Here is a 23,610-nt window from a genome sequence, read left to right on the forward strand (position 1 = left end):
GTTTGTAGAATGTGTGTTATTTGTTCTTCTCTGTCATTACCTCTTTCCAGCTACTAGCAGGTGTTTTTATCAAGTTCTCCTTACTTTTCTGCTACTTTTTTTCTTATATACTTAGTATTTATGTTGGCTGAGCTAAATTGTTTTGATTACTATATCTTCACCAATGTTGTCTTCTCCATCATGTTATTTTTTTAAACAAGTTGAAGCACTTTTAATGATCAACTTTAAAATTATTCCTGGCTATTTTATTACATCCTTTTATGTTCATTTTCCTTTGTATGTTTCTTCTAAATAGAACATAGATAGATGAGTGAGGTTGTTTACATTTTTAATTTTGAAAAAAATCAAATTGACCAAAAAGTTGCAAGTATAGAACAATGAACTTGCATTTATACTCAGTGTCTTATTCACCAACTGTTAACCTTTGCCACATCTGTTCTCTCTTTCCTTCCCCCATCCCAGCCAGCTGTGTGTATCTGCAGGCCAGGGAATGGTTGTGACTGTGAGGTTTGCAGAGCCTTTGAGAGCAAGCTGCAGGGTCTCTAACCAAATACTTCAGGGAATTTATCACTGATATAAATCCATTATCTCAAAAACAGTCCATATTCAAGTTTCATTAATTCCCTAATTTACTGCCTTAATGATAATAATGGCTTTTCTATTCCAGAATCATGCATTGTATGTAGCTATCCTATCTCCTTCTTCTCCTTTAATCTTGAACAATGCCTCAGCCTTTTTTTGTTTCATGATATTGACATTTTGAAGAGTCCAGGCCTGTCCTTCCTTTTGTATGGCTTCAAACTATAGGATGACCCAGTAGTTTGCAATTATATTCAGGTTATGAGTATCTGGCAGGGGTGCAACCCAAGTGATCCTGTGACCTTCCTTGTGCATCACAATAGGTATTACATGATGTTAGTTTTTACCATCATTGGTGATATTTGCATGGTTAATATGGTTCCACCAACCCAAGCTACAATTTCCTCTTTTAATTAATAAGTAATCTATGAGGATAATATATGAAACTATGCATATAGTTTTTTACAACTGCTTAATACCCACTGATGATTCTTATCTATATCATTATCAGGGTGGTTTTTAATTTATCTCTTGTCTATTTACCTTAGCCTGGTTATCTCTGTACTAAATGGAAGAATTAACCTTTTCATATTTAGTATAATAGCTCTAGTCTGGACTTCACTCCTTCCATATTACTTTATATGCACTGTTAATTTTGAATATTGGTTTGTTTTTCTTTCCCTTATTTTGCTGGTCTGATCAAGCTGCTATTCATTCTGCTATTCAAGTCTTTCCCTTGTTAACATGGAAGTTGTGTAGTTATCCAAAGCACTAATGCCAGCCATTTTTTTCCTGTTCCCAACATCAGATACACACATTCTGAATATGTCTTGCCTCTGGCACACCATTTCCCACCTTTCACACTCCATTCATGCCCATTTCTGCAACATGCCCTTACAACATGCTCAGCTGCCTTCTTTATCTCCTCCTTCCTCTGCCCTCTGAGACCTTTGAACCATCTGGCCACCCAGCAACTTTCTAGGTTTTGTTGAGATAATTTAGAATCTGTCAGCACACATCTACCTCAAGAGTCCTTTATTAGCGCTTATATAATTGAGAGTTATGCAATGTGTGTATACAGTGTGTGTGCATATAGATTCCAGGGTTTACTAACAACTGTTTTGCTTCTTTTTCCCTATAGTTTTTGTTTGACTAAGTCTCCAAATATCTTCCATGAGAGCAGTATGTAACTTTGCTGTACAGGCAACTTGTTGAATGAAGAGGTTATAGTCTTTCTCTTAGTATTCTGATGAAAGGTTCCATGTCAGTCAGATATTTCTCCCTTATAAGTAGCTTCTTCTCAGTTGCTGCCAAATGTGGAATTGGTGGAAGGAAGCCTCTGAAAGTCCAAGGGAAAATGCAAGCCAATAATAAAACAGGCTAAAAACCAGGCTTCTTTTATCACACCATGCACCTTAATTCTAACCATGTTAGTGATAAAATACTCCAAACAAAAGAAAAATCTTTTCTTTATCTGTATCCTCAATAATTCCTATAGTTTGTGTTGAATTTTAATAATATATATTTACCCTTCAAGTTTGCACTTTTTTATGACTATCTTTTAATTAAAAACAGGTCCTCTAATGGGGCCAGGAGTTATAACTCAGCAGTTATCTCATGCATGAGGCCCTGGGTTAGAAGGCAGCACTGAAAAAAATAAAATCTTGTACATTGTATTCCACATGGAAATATCAACTTCAGCAACAAACCTGTGGGCCGTATTTCCATTTCTGGAATTATTCCAAAGTGGGACTTTTATATGTCTCTTTCTATTAAATATGACTACAGGACAAAGTTCAATATTGATAATATCATTAACACATCTTCAAAAACTGATGTGATGCTTTTTAAAAACAAAAACTCATTCCTGTGGTAGATATATATGTATTTTATTTTAAAAACATCATTAAATAAATCTAAGCAGCATTAATCCATCACTTTTTTCACTTTAGACACTGTAATATTGATTTTTATTTTTTATTTATATGCTCATCTATACATATTCCATAAAAAGCCATTTTAATGTCTATGTTTATTTTCTAGCATTGCTGATGACTTATTCAATAATTAGTAGTTAAAAGTATTTTTATCATACATAGGAGGGGAATGTGAAGAAAATGACCTGCTCCCGATTTTAAACATAAAATATACTACCGGGTGCTTTATTCTGTCTCAAAATAGCATGCACAGTTTCTTCCCAGGATATTCCGGTATTTGTGTTTATTCATTGCAGGGCATGTTTTTTTCTATTATTTTTTCTATTATTTGTGTCCATCTGCTCTTTCTTCTCTGCATAAAATTTCTCTTATTAGCATATTGGTTCCTCAGGATATTCTCCAGATTGCTTATTTCTGCTCTCATGTTTTCAGTTTAGTATTTCTTCTTTCTCTTTGTACTTTGAGCTATTTCTTGTATCTGACTCCCATGTCATGAATTCAAGTCTCAGATAACTATCACACCTTCTGATTCTCCACTGAATTTATAGTTAAACTCAGGATTTTTATCATTCAAATGTGAAGTCTTTTTTAGATCTCAAGCACTATTATTATTATTCTATATTTTTTAATGACTTTTCTGCCTCTAGTAGGTCCTTTCCCTGAGTTTCAGGTATGAGTTGTATGTAGCTCTTCCTTTCTCTGGCTGCTGGGCTTCCGTAGGTTGCTGTCGTTTTTCTTGATTGGATCACTGCGACATAGGTCTGGTTTGTGGTGTGTTAGAGTGGTGGAGGATTTACAGCAAAGGAGTCTCTAGGCCACAAGCCTGTGCTATAGAAGCCAGAAGGCTGTCATGCTCCTGTAAAAACAATTAGAGAAGAGAATCCCCTTGGATTTCAAGGGCAGGGAATTCAATAATTCTAACAGCTCCATCATGTGTCCTTTCGGGGCTCAGGAAGAGCCTGTGAAGTCCAATATCACCCTTCCTTGAGTCTGTTTATTTTTCTCAAGGCCTGATGCTGTCTCCAGGTTCCTGCTTCCTGAGTCTTAGCTCAGGCATTGCGCAAGCCCTCACTGGAGACCACCACACCATCCTCACTTTCTCTCTAATTGAGAGCCTAAGCAGAATTCCAGGCCTCACCAGCAGCCAGCTGCTCATTAGTGCAATTCCATTTGATTCCAGAGACTGAAGAAAGTTGTGGCAATGGGAGTGGAGAGTCAGGGTACAGAGTGTGGAATGCCCTCATCCCAGAAACATGTTAGAGATTGTTTTAGGAAAGGTGTCTATTACCTTAATTAAAATGAGAATTTCACTAAAGAAAAAAAATCAAGCTCTCTATAGCTATAACATGTATAATAACAAATAGAGAACTCACCAAGAATAGAAGAGACACCTTCTATGGAGAGAGAAATATAATGGAGTTGGTTCCTGACAAAGGATGATTCAATTTATGATTTTTTTCTGACTTTATAAAAGAAACTGATATACATTTCATAGAAACAACATTTTTCATTTTGAATTGTGATCTTTTCCCAGCTAGCAATGTGTAGTAGGATCGCTCTTGAAGCTGAGCAGCAGCAGTGAGCTCTAAGATCACCAAGAAATACTGATCCTCTACAGTGGGCTGCATGGCTTATCCTGTGACTATGAGTAGCTTAGGTGTGTTAAATGCATTTCTACTTATGATACTTTCAACTGATGATGAGTTTATTGGGATACAACTGGACAGTACATCAAAGAACATCTTCATATTATCATAGATAGGAAATGTCACCTACACTCGATTTAAAGATTTAAAGATGAAAGGGACCTCAGGGGTCATCTAATTATTCTCCATTTTTTACCTCCAGGACATAACATATAGTAGGATGTTAATAAATATCAGATAAATGAATGGATGCGTGAAAACTCTGCCAGTAACTACTTGAGTGACTCCGGGAAGTGTGACTAACAGAACCACATCTTCCTCACCTATAGGAAGACTGGAAAACAAGTAAATGACATTGTCCTCTGACTTCTTAATACATGGCAGATTAAGGAGACAGACATGTACATAGGTAGTGTAAATCATGTATAAAAAGCCCTCCAGTGGGAATCTGAAATGTGGGTGCCCATGCTGTGTGCTTCCCGTTCTCCTTCCCTCCCCTTTCAGCCAGCCATTATAGCAGGCACTACATCACTGGCATGGAGGATGTTTTCCCATAACATATGGTGTCACAAGCTGTGTTTGTCTATGCAGGAATAACCAACCTGGCATAGCCCTTGGCCTCTGCTGCCCTGGCTGTCCTGGACATAGCTCATGTTCATGGAGGGGATCATCAATCATTCCCAGTCTGATTGTGCTGCTTCTAACTTCCCTTCTGCCTCCCCCTGCACCCCCACTATTCAAAGAGGAGCATGAGGAGGCTCTTAGATGGGGAAAAGAGCAGTAAAAAGTAAAAATGAACAAATGTGCAAATTACTCATGAGAGGTATTTGTCCTTAATCTTTTAGATTCTGGGTCTATTTAAAAGATGTCAGATGGGAGCTTGGCAAAGTGACCACACCTGTAATTCCTTTGACTCAGGAGGGCTGAGGCAGGGGGATAGCAAGTTGGGGGTCTCCTCAGCAACTTATCAAGAGTCTGTCTCACCATAAAAAATAAAAAGGGCTGGTGATGTATTTCAGTGGTAAAGTGCTCCTGGGCTCAAGTATTAAAAAAAAAAAAAAAGTGGTATAAGAAGGAAGTGACAGCACCTATTAGGCCCTTCCTCCAGAATAAGCTATGGAAACCAGAATAAGTACGAGACAAGCATGCTCCACACCATCCCATGCTCCCTACTTGTGGCGATTATTCAAAGGCAAATAGGATCCCTAAGTTTAGTAAGAAAATACTGCAGACTTTTCTGAAGCAAGGTTATACAAACCTCATTCCACTCCCATCCTGCCAATTAAAATGCTGACTTTGTGCTATTATGTGGGGGTTGAACAATTGGAGACAATTGTTTCTCCAAGTTTGATGTAATGGAAACTTATTACAGGGGAAGAGTACCAATGGAATGTGGACTTGTACCAAGTGCATGGAGCATTTTTCAAGACGCTAGTTTTTGAATGGCTCAAAAATTCTGGTATAAAATCTGGTGTATTTTTAAGCCTATTACTCCCAACCAAAATCTTCCCTTATTTACCCTGAAAAATAAAAAAAAAATAGAAAATAACCACTACCATTTACAAAGTCCTTTGTCAGCTGTTGATTTATCTTATCAGCTCCTCTATCCTGCTAAAAACTTAGAAGTAATGATATTAGAATTGTCCCCTATCTAAAAAGTATAACATTGATGGGAACCAGCTGATGTAGCTACTCAAGAAAAGCCACCACAGATCACTATTAAGACAACAAGACAACAATCTGGAGATTCTCGAGCAGAAAATGCAATTAAGTGGGCTGCTGAGCAGCAGGGAGACACACCCCATGAAGCTTCAAGAATCAGATACTCTATATACATTCCTGTTCACCCCACTTTCTTTTAGGCATAGCTTTCACAACTGTTAAATGCTAGATTCTCTTGAGTCTTCACAAGAGCAAAAGGTACACATACAGCATATAAAACCAGTATTCTGAAAACCTTTTATATTCACTTTCAAAAATTTTTAAATTCACTGACAAAAATGTACAACCATTTTGTTGTCAGCAATTTATAACCAGCCTTAAATAAAACAGCATGCCTGATGTCTTCAGGGCTCAGGGAAGGTGGAAGCAGAATGTGGAGAGATGGAAAGAATACTGGGTTGGGAAGGATTATACACGACGTCAGGCTGATGTTTCCCAGGTTTAGAAAAACAAGCTGGAATAATTCTTCCTTTTCTAATGTTCTTGGCGTAAACATTAAACATTTTAGGCTGACTGGAAGAAAGCCTGTGGCTTCAAAATAAAAACATTTGCCCTTAAGTTTTGAGATTTTGGACATTACACTTTTATTATTTAATGACAAAAATAAATGATAATTTAATTGTCTTTGCTACCTGTCCTGCTTCTTCATTGTGGTCAATGTGTCCAATGTGTTATTAACTTCAGCCTCAGGTAGCTTCTTCATTGTGGCTAATGTGTCATTAACTTCAGCCTCGGGTAGATCTTCAGGTGGTTCGTTAGATTCTATATCCAGCTGAGCTTCTTCTAGGGAATCTGGTTTTTCATTTCCTGGAGATACAACTAGCACATAGCTTAATCCAGTTGTCATTAAAGACACAAAATCTTCAAAGTCAGGCTACAAAATAAAATGATAAAAATAAAATAATTCAGCCTCCTGAAATAGGTAGAGTAAAATGGCAGCCATGAAGACCAATGGAATCTTCTCCTTCATGATCACTGAGCATGGGAATTAAACCTCCTGTTTGCAATGACTTTTTTTTTTCCAACACAGGAAATTAAGCCCAGAGGTAATTTCCACTAAGCTATATTTTGTTTTGAGGTAGGGTCTCATTAAATTTCCCAGGTTGATCTCAAACTTTCCATTCTCCTGCCTCAGTCTCCCGAGTTCTTGGGATTAAAAATGTAAAGACATTTTTGAAGGATAAAAATCCACAGCTAGCAGGAATTGACTATAAAGGCTGTCTAACATTTATTTTCAAACTTTAGGATGTTTCCATGTCATGTGCAGGGATTATTAAAGCACAACATTCTGGAACTCAATCCCATTGGTTTTGATTCAGTAGCCTGCTGGTGAAATTCATGAATTGAATTTACTCAGTAGTTCACAGTTGCTACTGATACAGCTGCTTCAACCCTTTCATTTTATAAATCTTTATACATGTGGAACCAGGAGGGGTGGTTCTTCAAATTGCAGCCAGTTCTGCAAGTTGCTATCAGATGGAACTTTCTGTGATGAGGAACATGTTCTTCTGCACTCTCCAACAGAGTAGCTGCATGTGGCTACTGAGCACTTGACATGTGATTAGTGCAACTGAGTCTCTGAATTTTTAACATTATTTACTTTTAATGAATTTAAATTCAAATGACCACAGTTGTCTAGCACCCACCATATTGGACAGTGGGTTTCTAGAAGATAGGTCTCCTGACTTTTAAGCCAGTGCACTTTCCAATATTTTCCAGCACAGTTTTCATCATATTTGTCTAGGCAAAATATAATCTAAATGAACACAACCTGCAAGAAAGAACTTTATGTAAAGAATGGTTTAAAACCATTCCTGTGGAGCTGAAGATAAGGAGAGACTTCACTGGAGGTACATGTCTAGAGGAAATAATAAAAAAGAGATATTCATTCCAAGGAAACAACCAGACCATTCTGCTTTGCTGGAGTATAACTATTTCTATCTTTGGAGAGATTTCCCCACTGTCTTTGGCCTGACCAAGATATGGACACTATCAAGGACACCTGCAGCTTAGTTGACTAGACCTACCCATTTGCTTTTCTGTAATGAAGTTCATAGGAATCACTGTATTTGAATGTATTTAAATACACAGTGGCTTTTTAAAAATTTCTTACCTCGTCTTCTATTTGACCGTAGAAGTCCCTCACTTGTCCTTCAGTGAGCATCATTGCTTCCTCTACTTCTATGACATATCCCTCCTTGATAATCTTCAATGAAATAGAGAAGAACAAGGCATGATGCAGATTAAAGGTAAATCAAGTTAAGGACATTTACTTCCTGGGTTTGAAGCACCCAGATTTTAATGCATTTCATGTAAAGACCTTAGCAACATCCATAGGGCTCTAGGTTTGAAGTGGCTCTGAAATATGTGAGAAGGTTCTTTTTGCCTCCTAGATATCTAAGTTTTCAAAGCCTGAACCAGGGCTGCAAAATATTTCCATTAAAATGAAACTGGCTCAAAGGATCATGAGTTCAAAGCCAGCCTCATCAATTTAGTGAGGTTCTAAGCAATTTAGTAAGACTATGTCTCTTAATAAATTTAAAAAAGGGGAAGGATGCTGGGGATGTTGGTTAAGTACCCCTGAGTTCAATCTCTAGTATGAAAATGGGGGAGGGGAGGGAGAGAACTGCCTCAAAATGCAAAAAAAACAAAAAAACAAAAAACGACTTAATTTCAAGTGACAACATTACAGCTTTCTGGATCACTCATAAAAACATACTTACAAGCACTTCTTGAGCATATTCAAAGTTGTTTGAACTTTATATCTTAATTTTTGAAGGTCATAACTCCTAATCTGTTTTTAGACAACATACTCTTTGGCAAAAAAATATCTATGATATTAGGAATTAAGAATTACCATGTTTTACTTGTTTGAGTAAAAATTTTATTTGATGACAAAATTCGGTTTTCATTGTCATTCACATGTGATAAAATGTAACAAAGAAAAGCTTCGAGGCAAATATGACAAGCCCAATGAGTCCTATGTGATCAAATAAAATTGCATTAATTGTTACCAATAATGTCACCTCAATTTTATTTGGGAACATCCAGGACCAGGTGCATCCTGCTTCAGTTATGGACATAAAAATTCTACTGGTTCCATTATCTTAGTTGACACTGTAGAACGTTACTTACATCTTAGTGACCCCCTCTTCGTTGACCTCCATTTAAAAACTGAAATAATGTTTTGTCAAGTCACATAGTAACTGACAACAGAAAATTGAATCCAAGCAACATTTAGGCTTGATAAAACGTCCCTTACTACAGTTTTAAACTGTTGCATGTTCATTTGCTTTTATTCACAATATTCCTTACATTTTTTTCTGTCCTGTTACATAGCTTTCACTGTACTGAAGAGAGGAGGGGTTTTTAGCAGACATTTATTACATCTCTGAAATATGTTCATCATGCCAGAAACAAAAAATTCAGATATAATAATGACTAATAAGACTGCCTTAACTGAAAGAACCAGGCAGTTTTGGAAATCTTCACAATTGTGGCTATTAAAACATAAGGAACAGTAAACCATTGATGTGAGATACTATTTTTGAAACACTTGATGAAGAACAGCTAATGTATAAAGAAATAGGGTAATTAGGTGCCACTCCAGTCCCCCACATACATACCAAAATCTGGAGAAAAAGTGCTCACCTTAGAGAGTGCTATTAATTAAATTGATATAAAAATGGAACAAATAGTATATGTCCTGTCACCTGCATGATAGGAAGTTCATCAATAAATGTCCAATCCCACCTTACATAACTCCCCATGTGACCTCTTCTATTGCACATGCAACTTTCCTTCAAATTGCAATATAATTTTGTTGTCTCGACACCATGTCCTTATTCAGGGCTCAGGAAACCACAGGCTGCTGTCAAAATATAGCCCATTGCCCTTTTTTGTAAATATAGTTTACAACATAGCCATACCCATTCACTTACATATTATTTATTGCTGTTATTGGAGACATTATGCAGCCCAAAATGAAAATAGTTACTATTTGATCCATTATAGAAACAGTTTGCTGACCTCAGAATTATAGTATAATTTTCATATATATACACATATACATACACACATATAACATATGGGTATACATTCATATATATTATTACATTATATGATATTATATATTAATATAATTATTTGCATAATTGTATTTACATATTAATATGTGTACATATATTTTATATATATATATATATATTTTATATATATGCATGGAATTCAGGGAAGGCATAGAATGATTAAATGCAAAGGAAACCAAGGCATTGTCATTAATGAGGACCAGGGATTAAACTAGGGGTGCCTAACCACCGAGCCACATCCCAAGCCCTTTTTTATACTTTTTGAGACAAGGTCTCAATGAGTTCTTTAGTGCCTTACTAAGATGCTTAGGCTAGGTCTTAACTTGCAATCCTGCCTCAGCCTCCCAAGCTCCTGGGATTATAGGTATGTGTCACTGTGTCCAGCTATTTATATATTTTATGAAAGATTTATTTTGGCTCTAAAACAAAACATTAATCATTTCTTAAGTTATTGTTTATTGAAAAGAATCATATATTGGTAACAACCTACAAGGAATAAAGCAAGTTAATGCAAATTTATAACAGAACTGCACTGCTGATAATTAAATAACAAGAGTATTTGTTACAATCCAATATAAGAAAGACAATTTTTACAATTTAATAATAGAGTAGCCTTTTTAAAAGGAGGATGCATGATTAAATGGAGACTTTGTTATGACAGAATGCTCAAAACCTTTAGAGGAAACTAATACCAGGAAGCAGTTCATTGGGTTTTATTCTAAATGACAAGCTTCTCTCCAAATTGACAACTAATATATTATTATTGTGCAATTAATTTAAATGGTTGTTGGTAAATACTACTTACTTTTCCAAATAGCACTTACTTTTTTTTTAATTTCCAAAGGTTTATTATTAACCACAGCATCAGGTCTGATAAGAATAATAGAGTAATGTTCCTCTAGAAATGAAAAAAATAGAATTTAATTTTCTTGGCACCAAATCAGGATAATGAAGCATCGGGCAATTAGAAATGCAAATTCCTAATGCCCTGTGAATTTCTGACCATTGATAGCTTTGCATCTTATTTTGGCACTTCAACTCCCATCAGTAATTTTGATGGTGCTTCAACTAATAAGATAGTTGATATCTTATTGAGGGACACTTGGAATCTAAGCACAGATCTTATCTTTACATGCAAGGAAAACATTCATGAGAGTTCTCAAGAAGGAGGCAAAAATCGATTGAGTGGAATCTAGTGGTTTTAATGTAATTCACATGTATTAAAAACACATCTACAATCTATCTAGTTCAGTATCACCAGTGAGTAAAGATTCAACCATGCACTATGCAGTAGAAAGTGGACAGAATCACCACCCATGAATTTATCTGTATTCTTATGACTTTTACTGCAAACCCACTCAATGAGGGTAGCAATTTGCTCTTGCTGCCTCCAGAGAATGGATACACACACACACACACACACACACACACACACACACACACATATGCATGGAATTCAGGGAAGGCATAGAATGGTTAAATGCAAAGGAAACCAAGGCATTGTCATCAAGGAATAAGTTATTTCTGCAAGTTTTTGGAAGATGATGAAGGATGAAGTATAGAGCCAGATGTAGTGACACACACCTGTAATCCCGGCAACTAGGAAGGCTGAGACAGGAGGATCAGGGTCGCTAAGTTTGAGGCTAGTCTCAGCAACTTAGCAAGGCCCTCAGAAACTGAATGAGACCCTATCTCAGAAACTGAATGAGACCCTGTCTCAAAATAACAATTAAAAAAAAAAAAAAGAAATAGTACACTGCTGTCCACATTAGTTAAAGGAGATAGAATCTAATTGTCCTGCAGAACCTTTGAGGCAAGTGAAACAGAAGAGGGTGACTTTTAACAACTAAGTCTTTCAAGGCATTCATCATTATTTATCTGCCCTTACTGAGTAACATTGATGTTGGTACCAAATATCGTTGCTACAAAATAAGCACCCCGGTACGGAAAACCCTTCCCATTATTTAAAGTAAATTTACTTACCTACATTATCACCATGTGCTTCCTCATTCTCTTCTGAATCTAAATCCATGAGCAAAATTTCATTATACTGTGAAGGAGAAATGCAAGTAAGACACAGTTCTTTTGATCTGAGGGTGAAAGAGTGTTTAGAAATTATTTTTTGTTGTTGTTTCTAACAAATATTTTGCTAATGAGAAAAAGGTAGAGTGAAAAGATGCCTTGATTCACATTGCCCAAATGCTTCCCAGAAAGGCTGTAACATTTAGGCACCTAGATAGTTATAAAGCACTACAGTTTGGATAGTGACTCCCAAAGGCCCATGTGTTCAGGGCTTGGTCCCCAGCCCTTGTCCTTTAAAAGTTGGTGATGGGCAGTTAACTAACACATGAAGTTAGGAAAACAAGAGAAAGGTAATGCATTTTAAAAATTAAATTAGACATTCATTCATAGTGTTACCTCAGGGCGTTCCATTTCCCCTGCTATAATCTTCCTCTCTTCATTGATCAAGTTAGTTACCTTTCTATTAATAAGAGGTGCATTTGCACCCTCAATTTTTGCAATGATTTTTCCATTCTATAAGGGAAAAGAAAACATGGAAGACACTCTCATTTTCAAAATACATCAAGAATTAACTTATAATCTGAACCAGGTCACCCCTCCCTGCCCCTCATCCTCATTAATCTTTCAGTGATCATAATCAGCCATTTTTTAGAGTAAGATATCAATGATGTGAAGGCTTTATTAATTTGACAAACAAAACTCTTTGGGTTCTGCCTCCAATTTGCCTGTCCTTCCACCACCCAGGGCATGCCAGTACCCTCCTGCACTGTGCCATCACTCAAGAGGAGAACTCACTTGCACTCTCTCCTGGGGAACCCTTGCTTTAAATATGAAAGATCCTGGACAAGCCTCCCAACATTACCCTCCCAAGTTATTTCCCCTTTTGTCTGTCTTTCAACTCATAGATACTAAACATCTATTTCCTGGCATGGTAGCAGGCATGATGGCATGGAATAAGAGGCCTCATAAATTAATTGCAAAACAAAACAAATGCAACCCATAAAACCACAACATGTGGAATAGCAACCATGATGGGTGCCACTGAGGGTTGCAAAGCACTTCAGAGCACCTACCAGAATATGTCCGGGTCAAGCAGATCTGGAAAAGTACCTCTCAATCTCAAGAAGTGATTCTTGGTTTAAAATATGACAGGTAAGAGACAACAAGGTAAAAAAGAAGAAGGAATAGCATGATATGAAGAAGAAATAGCAGATGCAAGGATGTAAGCTTGAAGGAAAGACCTGCCAAAGGTGAAGCCCAGCACTTATGAGGAGCCAGACATGAAGAGCCTTGGATCCTCAGAAGGCTGCAGCCTTCATCCTAAATACAGGTGGAAACTACTGGAGCATGTATTTAAGCAGACTGTGACCACAAGTAGAATTGTTTTTTGTAAAGATTATGTTATCCATCGTATGGAGAAAGGGAAGAAGCAGAGCAAGAGAAGATGTGTGTATACATTTTAGGAACTACTCTAGAGATTGCTCAGCTTATGGCAGAGTGGTGGAGATGCAAACAGTGGAAAGAGGTAAATGGGTGTGGGAGACTTGATCAGTGAAATGGACAGGTCCAAGGTATAGTTTGGATTGGGTGGAATATAAAGAGAATCTTTTAAAAATTGATAAATTATGAATTATAATGTCATTTTCCAAGTGAGGAGAGCCTGGGAGAAGAACACATTTGCAGGGATGAAGACCTGGTGTTAGATAATTTCATTGTAAGATGACTTTGAGAAAGCCAAGAAGAGATGTCAAGGCACTGGTTGGGTCCTCAAGTCAAGAATTCACAGTACAGCATTTATCTGAGGATGAAAACTTGAGTTATTGATAGATAATGATAACTGCAAGTGTGTACAGAGGGAATTTTTCTGAGTATCAATATCTAATAGCTGAATAAGGAAGGGTAAACCTGCAAAAGAGAAGGAGGAGAACAGCATCCAGGAAAGTGAAAGAAAAATCAAGTCACACCAATAAAAAGAAGTACCTATGGCATTTGCAGGAAAATGGATGGCATTAAAGCAGATTTTGCTGAGTGAATTAGCCAATCCCCCCACCAAAAAAAAAAAAAAAACAACAAATGCCGAATGTCTTCTCTGATATTAGGGGGGTGACTCAAAATGGGGAAGAGAGGAAGAGCATGGGAAGAAGATTATCTCTACATAGGGAAGAGGGATGGGAGGGAAAGGGAGGGAGAAAGGGAATTGCATGGATGGTGGGAGGAGACCCTCATTGTTATACAAAATACATGTATGAAGATGTGAGAAAAAAAAAGAATAGGGTTACCCTAGATTAGGTAGAGAGAAGTGATGGGAGGGGAGGGGAGGTGTTGGAGAGATAGGAAGGATAGTAGACTGAAACAGACATTATTATTACTGGGTGTATATATGTGAATGCATGACCAATGTGATTCTGCAACCTGTACACTCAGAAAAATGAGATATTATATCCCATCTGATTCAAATGTATGATACGTCAAGGTCATTGTACTGTCATGTGTAACTAATTAAAACAAATAAATAAAAAAAGAAGTACTTGTATTAAAAAGGAGGGCATGATCACCATGGAAAGACATTTGAGAGGTACAGTGAGGAACACCTAAGTGTGCCCATTTTATTTAGCCACAGGCCAGTGACTGGATCCATCAGCAACAGTCATTTGGTGGAATAACCAGACAGAAGTCAGAATGAATGAACTGAAGATTTAATGGGGACAGAAGAAATAAATTAAATATAAACATTTAAATTTTGGGAGAAATTTAGGTACGGCATAAAATGGGTGGTAGGTGGAAAAATGTATGGCATGGCATCCAAAAGGGCTATTATCTTCAACTGAAAAGATGCAATCATACTGAAAAGTCAGTGAGAAAGATCCAGTTGAGAAATGCTTAAAGGCAAGCTGAAACTCTAATTACCATGCCCCATTAAAAGACACCTTTCAACAGTTCTGTTGGGAAAAACTTTTCCTGCTCCAACTTGCTGGAGTGAATTTACTGTCAGCTAGGAAAGCTGACCAATATTAAGGGTCCTTGTGAGAATATTTGAATAAACAAGCAATATGCCTGATGACAGTTTTGTGACCAGAAAATGAGATTTTTAGATTAGTGGCTATGGATGTGGAAGAAGAGTGATAAAGATGTCAGAGAAATGAATACAGAAATGAGTACATGAAAATGAACTTTCAGGAGGAATGTCCATGGGTAGAAAGGAGGTCAAGAATGGAAAGGCCAGGGTGTAAGCTTGGGTTGCCAGTGCAGACACTGAGGTCACCAGGATGCTGAAAGGATTTGGGTTTGAGAATAAGACTCGGAGCCACATGCCGAAGTCTTCCATCAACAGCAAAAATTGTTTGAATCTGGAAGAAGACAAAGATGTCCATTCTCACTACTCCTACTTAATATAGTGCTAGAAATTCTAGCCAGAATAATTAGGCAAGAAAAGGAAATAAAAGGGATGAAAATAGGAAAGAAAGAAGTCAAATTATTACTGTACACAGATGATGATATGATCCTATTTACAGAAGATCCAAAAACTCACCAGAAGGCTGCTGGGGCTAATAAACAAATTTTGCAAAGTAGCAGGTTCCAAAGGAAAAAAAATGAAATTACGGCATCTGCAAGAAAATGGATGTAAGTAGAGACCATCATGTTAAGTGAAATAAGTCAAACTTAGAAGGTTAAGAGTTGTATGTTTTCTCATATGCGGAAGCTGGAGAGGAAAAGGGAAAACAAAGGCAGGGGTGGATCTCCTAAAAACCAAAGATTGATCAGTAAAGGAAAGGGACCAAGGGGTAGGAGGAAGGAAGAAAGGTGGAGTGATATTGGCCAAATTATATCATTACATTGCATGCATTTACAAATATACAGCAACAAATCCCATCAACAAGTACAACTATAATGTACCAATGAAAATGTAGGAAAAAGTCACGGCAGAGGTGCACACCTATAATCCCAGCTACTCAGGAGGCCGAGGCAGAAAGATTGTGAGTTCAAAGCCAGCCTCAGCACCTTAGTGAGGCTCTAAGCAACTTAGCAAGACCTTGTCTCAAAATAAAAATAAATAAATAGGGGCTGGGGATGTGGCTCAAGCGGTAGCGCGCTCGCCTGGCATGCGTGCAGCCCGGGGTTTGATCCTCAGCACCACATACAAACCAAGATGTTGTGTCCGCCGAAAACTTTAAAAAAAAAAATAAATAAATATTAAAAAATTCTCTCTCTCTCTCATAAATAAATAAATAAATAAATAAATAAATAAATAAATAAATAAATAAATGGCTGGAGATGTGGCTCAAGGGTTAAGCACCGGTGGGTTCAGTCCCTGGTACCAAAAATAAAAAATGATTGAAGGTCAGAAACTGAAAGGAGTCAGATGGAGAGAAAGGAGAACTAGTTAAACATAATAAGAAAGAAAAGAAAGTAATTGAAGAAGTGAGTGGAAGCAACAGAAACATTTCACTACTATATTTGACAGCCTGTGAGCTTCAGGTAACATGTCCTAAGGAAGGAGCTAAGTTTAAGGTAATTCAAGGAATCAAAACAAAAGGTTGGAGACAAAGATCTTGGGAAGTTTGCTAATTGCATAAATCGATTCCAGATGCCCTGCAGTGGAACCGTTTTATCTCAGGGGTAGAACTGGAGACCTTGGTCAGGAGAAGCATGAGTGTGGGGAGGGTGAGCTACATGTGGCTGAGAGAGAACACATGCTTACACTTTGGGCACTGATTACAGGCAGTAGAGAATATGGCCCGACCATCTATTTCGGGAGAGGGTATAGGGTGTACTGATCAGACCTGATTCAGATGGCCAAGTGATGGTCACCCCAGAGCTCTAAACTCTACTTGGGACCTACCTTCCCTGTTTTTCTTGCTTGGTACCAGGCTTCTAACTGCTACCTGCTGCTAGAGTCTCCTCATGTAACCAGGAGCCACCAAGTTCATCCCTTTCTTTGTGTAGTCACTCATTCTGTTTGCAGGCCCCTCAACTACATCTAGGCCAGGGGCCTGCAAACTATGACTCAGAACAAAGACTATATTTCTGAAATACAGTCTTTTACAGGAAAGGTGATTGATTTGTTATCTAAGTCATCTCCTACATATTCAACTTAGAAGGGTCTGGGCAGATAGCTCAGTTACATTTTTTTTTCATTCAATCAACCTAGTAATTCCCTTCCTAGAAAGTTGCAAAAGCATTGTTTAAAAAAATCAAAAAGTACATCTGAGAAATATTTTTAATAATTATTTTAATATGGAAAGTAACTATCCCACACTATCCCAGATCCCATCCATCTCCTTTAGAAGACAACAATATGGGTTCTTTGACTGTACCAATGATACACAACTTAGCACCTACAGATTCCACTTTTATAAAATAGTGATTATGTTTTTCTGATGGTAAAAGATGTGTGTTCATCACAGAATATTTGGAAAATGCAGAAAAAAATTAAAGAAGGAAAAATATTCATTCTCTCTCCAAACATAGAAAATTACTATGACATTTTCTCCTGTCTCCTTTCTATGTATTTGTAAATACAGAGATAAAAGTAATATGTGTTACAAAATAGTATTATACAATACTTTCTAGGATGGGTACGCATGAATATTTATAGCCAATTTTCTCCTACTAGGTTATCTGAGTAATTTCTAGTTTTCATTTCTGTAAATACTTCATCATACAAATCTGATGATTTATTTAGTGAAGGTTAACATCATTTTGTTTTTCTTTTCTCTGATCAGTGTGGCATTGTCTAAGCTCTTCAATCCATTACAGCTCCCAGAGGTCAAATTATAAAATGTATTACTAGACAAGCAGAGATAAGGCAAACATGGTGCAATTACTATCATCAGCAAATATTTCCAGGGCAATTTCACTACGCCTGTTGCTCCTACACTGCAAACTGGAAAATTGAGAAAATAAATGTTATACTCACAAGACTAAAGAGAAAAACAGGTTCACATTTATCCTTAAACGAATGCAAAGTTACAATGCTGTCAGCTTCTGCCTGGAAAAAAAAAAGTAAATGTTTTACATAATGAAAAACTATATCCAAGTCATTTGCTACACTCTGGTAAAACAATGTAGAGATACTTACAATTTTTATGTTTACTGTGACATTTTCTGGGTATGTTATAGTTGCATTAAGGATCAAATTGCATATACTAGCAATTCAAACCCTGCATCATTTGTTATCAAAGTCACTCTCACTGTTCCCCTTTATGGTACCCAGCCTTCAGTCAAACTCATTTCTTGGTCTTTTCCTTCCTCCTTAATTTTCAACCCAGTTCAAGTTTACTTCCTCCAATGGGTCTGTCTTACTCTTCCTGCTACAAATCACTTCTCACTCCACACTGCACTTGATTCCCCTCTGCTGGGCACCTATTGTCCTTTTCCATGGTGTACTATGGATGCAGTCCTCTCTCACCCACTGAGTAAGGAAAGCCCTGTGTGTGGATAGAGCGTATTCCATATCCACAATGTTATCTCAGCTCTCCCCTGCTATCAGTCGCAGGACCATACCACAAGGAACTCACCAAATGCATCTTGAATGAACTGGCAGTCAAATTGTGAAGTCTTTCATTTTTATGTTTGCAATTTTCTCGCAAACTTCAAGTTGTCCTAAGCTGTACAACTCTATATTAAGTAACTGTCTTCCTCCATACTAACAGCACCTGCTGGTCCAGCCACCACAGTGAGGGCATGTTAGACATTTCAGACTGCTATATCAAACTGCCGTGGACTAAATGGCTTAAAAACAAGCAAGTATTTCTCACAGTTCTAGAAGCTGGAAATCCAAGACCAGAGTGCCAGATGGTCAGATTTCTGGTGAAGGACTTTATTCTAGGAAGGTCTACACTTGGGTAGCTATGTTAATGGATATATTGACTTCTATGGAGCAAGCTGAGGGAGTCTGTGTTCCCAGGTGCTAATGGGTAGACACAGCCTGAGGCCTTCAGGAAGCACTGTCTCTATTATGATCTCTATTATCAGCCCTCCTCTCCTGAAGATGTTGAACTGTGCTGAAATGGAAGCCTAAATGGTCTAACTGTTCTTCCACACATACCACCTCAGCCTTCACATAGTGTGCAGTGTACCTACACACCCCTGCTCTGTTCCTATTCAGACTCTATAAACAGCAGGAATTTAATAACTCTAACCTCTTTGACCACAGCATCAAATTCTGCTTCCTGCTTATCTAAAGATTCCTAAATTTTTATGCTCAAGGTTTCTTTCCAGATAACTTTTAACAGGTGGGCTTCCAGATGGACTGGCAGGGGAGCAGGGAACCTGCCTGTTGTCAGCCTCTCCCCATTGCACTCAATTTCCCCCTGGACACTGAAGTTTCCCTCAACTTTTAGCCTGTGAACTTACACTCCTACTTCTTTCAGACAGACATCCCTCATTCCAACCCCCAGGATGCCCAAGAGTTTTTTATTTTAAAGACAGGGGGGAAAACACAGAATATTTATTACATAATAAAGACATGGGAATGTTAGGCGCCCTAAAGAATTTTCTGCTCCTCAGTTCTCTGTGATTCCATCTGCCAACTGCTGGACTCTTCCAATATTGACCTTAATTTATGCCCACCCTGCTGAATCACATGTAAAATCCACTTCAGTCTCTGTTTTCTGCTCTCTGAACTTTGTTTCTCCTCTTTGCCAAGAATCAGATCTAGATTTGAGTCAAATCTAGATTTAGATTTCAAACCTAAACAAATCACATCCTAGCTTTTTAAAAGAACGTGGCCTGATTTTTGAGTGAAGAGTGAAGCAGGTTGTTAAAAAAGCTTGCCTTTTAAAAAAACCTGCAAAGCCCAGAGAATGAAAACACAAGCCACAGCCTATAAGAAAATATTTGCAAGAGACATGTTTAACAAAGGACTGTTCATCAAAATGCACAAAGGAAGTTTAAATGTTAATAGTAAGAAAACAAACAAAAAAAATGGATGAAGAAAAAAATGAGCCAAAGACATTATCAGACACCTGTTTTAAGAAAAAAGAATATGCAGGTGTCAAATAAGCATATGAAAAGATGTTCCAAATCATGTCTTCAGAGAAGTGAGAGTTAAAACAACAAGGAGCCAGGCAGGGTGTCATATGCCAATAATACCAGGGATTCAGCAGGCTGAAACAGGAGGATTTCAAGTTCCAGGCAAGCGTTGACAGCTTAGTGGGACTCTGTCTCAAAATAAATAAATAAATAAAAGGGCTGGGATTTAGTCAGTGGACAAAGCACTCCTGGGTTTAATCCCAGTATGAGAGAGAGACAGACAGACAGGGAGACAGAGAGACACAGAGAGCTAGATCACCACATACTTATTAGAATGCCCCAAATCTGGAACCCTGATATCACCAAATGCTGACGAGGATGTGGAGCAGGAAGACCCACTGCTCATTGCTGGTGGGAATATAAACAATTCAGTCCCTCGGGAGGACAGTTTGGTAGTTTCTTATAAAACGAAATATAGTTTTATCATATTGTCCAGCAATCACTCTCTTTGGGATTTACCCAAATTAGGTTAAAAACATGTCAACACAAAAAACATGAAGTTTATAGCAACTTAATTCAAAAAGGCCAAAACTTGGAAAAAGCCAAGACATTCTTCTGAAGGTGAATAGATAAACTAAAGTATATCCAGTCAATGGAAGGTTTTCCAATACTAGGAAGAAATGATATCAAATCAGGAAGACATGGAAAAAGATTCACTGCATATTACAAAGTGAAGAATGCCCATCTGAAAAGGCCTCCTAACTGCATGATTGCAACTATATGATATTCTGGAAAAGAGAAATCAGGGGTTTCCAGGGACTTGGTGAAAAAGAGGACTGAATAGTTAGAGCCTGAGTACTGTTGGACCAGTGAAGCTGTTCTGTATGATACTGTAATGATGGACACCTGTCATGATCCATCTGCTAAGTCCCACAGATGAATCAACACCAAGAGGGAACCCTAATGCAAACCATGGACTTTGGCAGATAATGTTGTTTTAAGGTAGGTTTGCTGATTGTAATAAATGTACCACTCTGGTACCAGATTTTGATAGTGGGGGAGGCTGTGGGTGTGTAGAAATAAGGGAAGTGTGTACTTTCTGCCAATTTTTCTGTGAACCAAAAACTGCTGCAAAATAATAAATTTAAATTGTTTTAATGAAAGAAAAAATGACAATTATCATACTATTCCATGATACCCAACAAACAGCTTTTGTAGGCCTTGTTCTAAGGGCACACACTGAACATGAGGTATCCATTGTTGCACTTTTCCAGTGTTTACAGTCATGGCATGTAACCTCAACATTATAGGAATCAGATAAAAACCACATTCATTTTCAGATATGGTAGAACCAAATTGGAAAACTGCAAAGTAAACATTGTCTATTTTGAAAAATGGACAGGTTTTTAAATTAAGACTACATTTAAACGATTAGAGGGTACTTAAAACACTCACGATAACAAGAGAACAATAGTTCAGTGAACAAGAAGTCCTTACAACAACAAAATGCAGAATTTCGTCTTCGTTGAGCTCATTTTTCAGTTTCCTGAATAAAGCTTGCACTGCTTTGCAAGGTCCACACCAGGCTTGGTAAACATCAATTACTAGAAGATGATAATAGTTATGAAAGAACAGAGTCAAAGAAACTAGAATTAGCATATCCCCATGCTGGATCCCCCGCCAGGGCAAAGATGGCAGAACTTCAGTGGAGAAAGGACTCTGCACCCTGCTATGAAGTGCACTGGGACAAACCCTGATGGCCAGAGAACCGGGTAACCCTGTACCTGTTAAGCCTTTGTTCTGCAACATCTCATCCCACTGGCTTTGACTATTGATGACTGTCTGCAAAAAGCAAGGCACTGTCAAAAGTCTCTGAATGACTGTCAGGGCATCAGGGAAATGGGCTGCTGACGCATCATACCCACCTGTAACTGGACTTCTCGCTTTTTGCTGGCCATTGATCTACTTTCACATGGCAAAGGAAGAAAAATACAAAACATTAAGGGAAAATTTAAATACTGTGCTCTATATACATTCATACAGCATCTTAGCATACATACAATGTTCCCTATACCCGATATCAGATTATCGAGATATCTGTTTCGAGAGAAAGGAGCTAATCTCACAGATGGACTACTACAGTCTGGACTCTATGAGACATACTTAAAGCTGCCATACTATCTTATCCTTCCCCAAATTCTGAAACAAAATAAGAATGAGGTTAGCAGTAATGAATTACTTGAAATTAGTTTTCACAGGGTTTTGTTTTGCTTTGTTTTGAAGTATTATGGAAGATTTTCTATGTTTTTATTTGCATGCAAGTTTTCTATGAACATTTTCATGGGTCCTTCTCCAGCTCTTCCCACTCCAAGGATATTTAATTTTTAGAGCAAAATCACTAGTGCTCTCTGATCCATAGCATAACATTTCAAGGGTGTTAAATCAATGGAGCAAAAATTCCCTATTCAACATTATTAGGGTGGTTTGGAATGGCCACAAACAAGAAAACTTCTGAACAAAAGTGTTAGATGCTCTGACAAAATGGATCCTCCTTTAAGACAGACCAGGATAATCAAAGAAAAGAAAGTATTTAAATCAGCTCCCTTGCTGAGTACTGTGACCATTTTTAGAGCAAGCTAGACAAAGTCCAAGTACCTGGGATGCTGGGCAGAGCGGGGGCTCTTAAGGTGGCCAGGCTACCTGCTGCGTTTTCTTCCCAGTCTGGTCCAGTTAAAGAACATGGACATGGATGAAGGTTTAGACCCCCACTGCCAAGGGCGCCAACGTTTCCGCCCTCGAGGTCAGGCCCGCCCTTCCCGTGGGCAGTGTCTCGAGGCTCCGCCTCTTCCCCAACTGCTACCCCATTGGTATACCTGGGTCGCTGTCCAAGAACAGCTGGCCCCTAAATTCTTCCACCTTTTCTGTGGCTACTGAAGCGACAATGGAGTGTTAGCACTTTCACAAAGCTCGCCCCTCCTTCAACTGCGACCTCCTAACACTACCCACCAGTTGGTTCCTTCCTTCAGCTATTCTGGCTTCTAGTATATACTTCCCAAATGCAGATGGATGATCTCACCTTGGCTTTGAAGCTCTCCGAACTACCCAAGCTTTACAGTAAATAGAATACATACTCCTCAGACCAGAACAGAAGGTACTCTGAATTCCAGCCTTGGCCTGACTCTGGAGCCTGACTGCATCTACCCTGGTAGTGGTGCTTCCCAACCCCCCCCCCCCCCAGCCCACTCTCCTCTCCCCTAGGAGATGGACTCCAGTACCTCTTCCTTTTTAACTTTAGAGTTTTAGACTTTCAAATATGTTGCAAAATGGTACATGTGCCCTTCCCTCTGTTTCCCCTAACGTTAGCATACTTCCTAACCGTAATACAATCATCATGGAAACCAAGATAAATTGGTACACACTTAACTACTCTACAGATCTTATACAAATTTGCAGTTTTCCCACCAATAACCTTAGCTGGTCCAGGATCCTGTCAAGTCCTCCTTGCATTTAGTTCCAAGGAGCTAAGTCAGTCTTTGTTTTTGTAATTTTCACAGGAATGTTTTGTTGCTGTTGTTGTTGTTGTTATTTTAAAGTTCAATCATTATGTCATTTGTAGAATTTGCACCAAGTTTTTTGTTTTTT

The 23,610-nt window shown here is 38.0% G+C and overlaps 1 protein-coding gene across 1 annotated transcript in view; it reads right to left on the reverse strand.

Moving 5' to 3' along the window:
• NME8 (NME/NM23 family member 8) overlaps window positions 1-21,926 on the reverse strand; it is a gene marked incomplete at both ends in the record, with an annotated part of 67,718 nt that extends 45,792 nt beyond the window's left edge. Inside the window, 9 exons of the mRNA XM_081283281.1 lie at window positions 6,517-6,758; window positions 7,998-8,090; window positions 10,797-10,870; window positions 11,956-12,022; window positions 12,391-12,507; window positions 17,912-17,983; window positions 21,466-21,572; window positions 21,753-21,810; window positions 21,894-21,926. Of these exons, the coding sequence (XP_081139407.1) occupies window positions 6,517-6,758; window positions 7,998-8,090; window positions 10,797-10,870; window positions 11,956-12,022; window positions 12,391-12,507; window positions 17,912-17,983; window positions 21,466-21,572; window positions 21,753-21,810; window positions 21,894-21,926 (863 nt within the window). The remainder of the gene's footprint in view (window positions 1-6,516; window positions 6,759-7,997; window positions 8,091-10,796; window positions 10,871-11,955; window positions 12,023-12,390; window positions 12,508-17,911; window positions 17,984-21,465; window positions 21,573-21,752; window positions 21,811-21,893) is intronic.
• Window positions 21,927-23,610: the final 1,684 nt, after the last annotated feature.

The sequence above is a fragment of the Spermophilus citellus genome, assembly GCF_964194105.1.
Source record: "Spermophilus citellus genome assembly, chromosome: 3".
NCBI classification, from domain to species: Eukaryota; Metazoa; Chordata; class Mammalia; order Rodentia; family Sciuridae; genus Spermophilus; species Spermophilus citellus.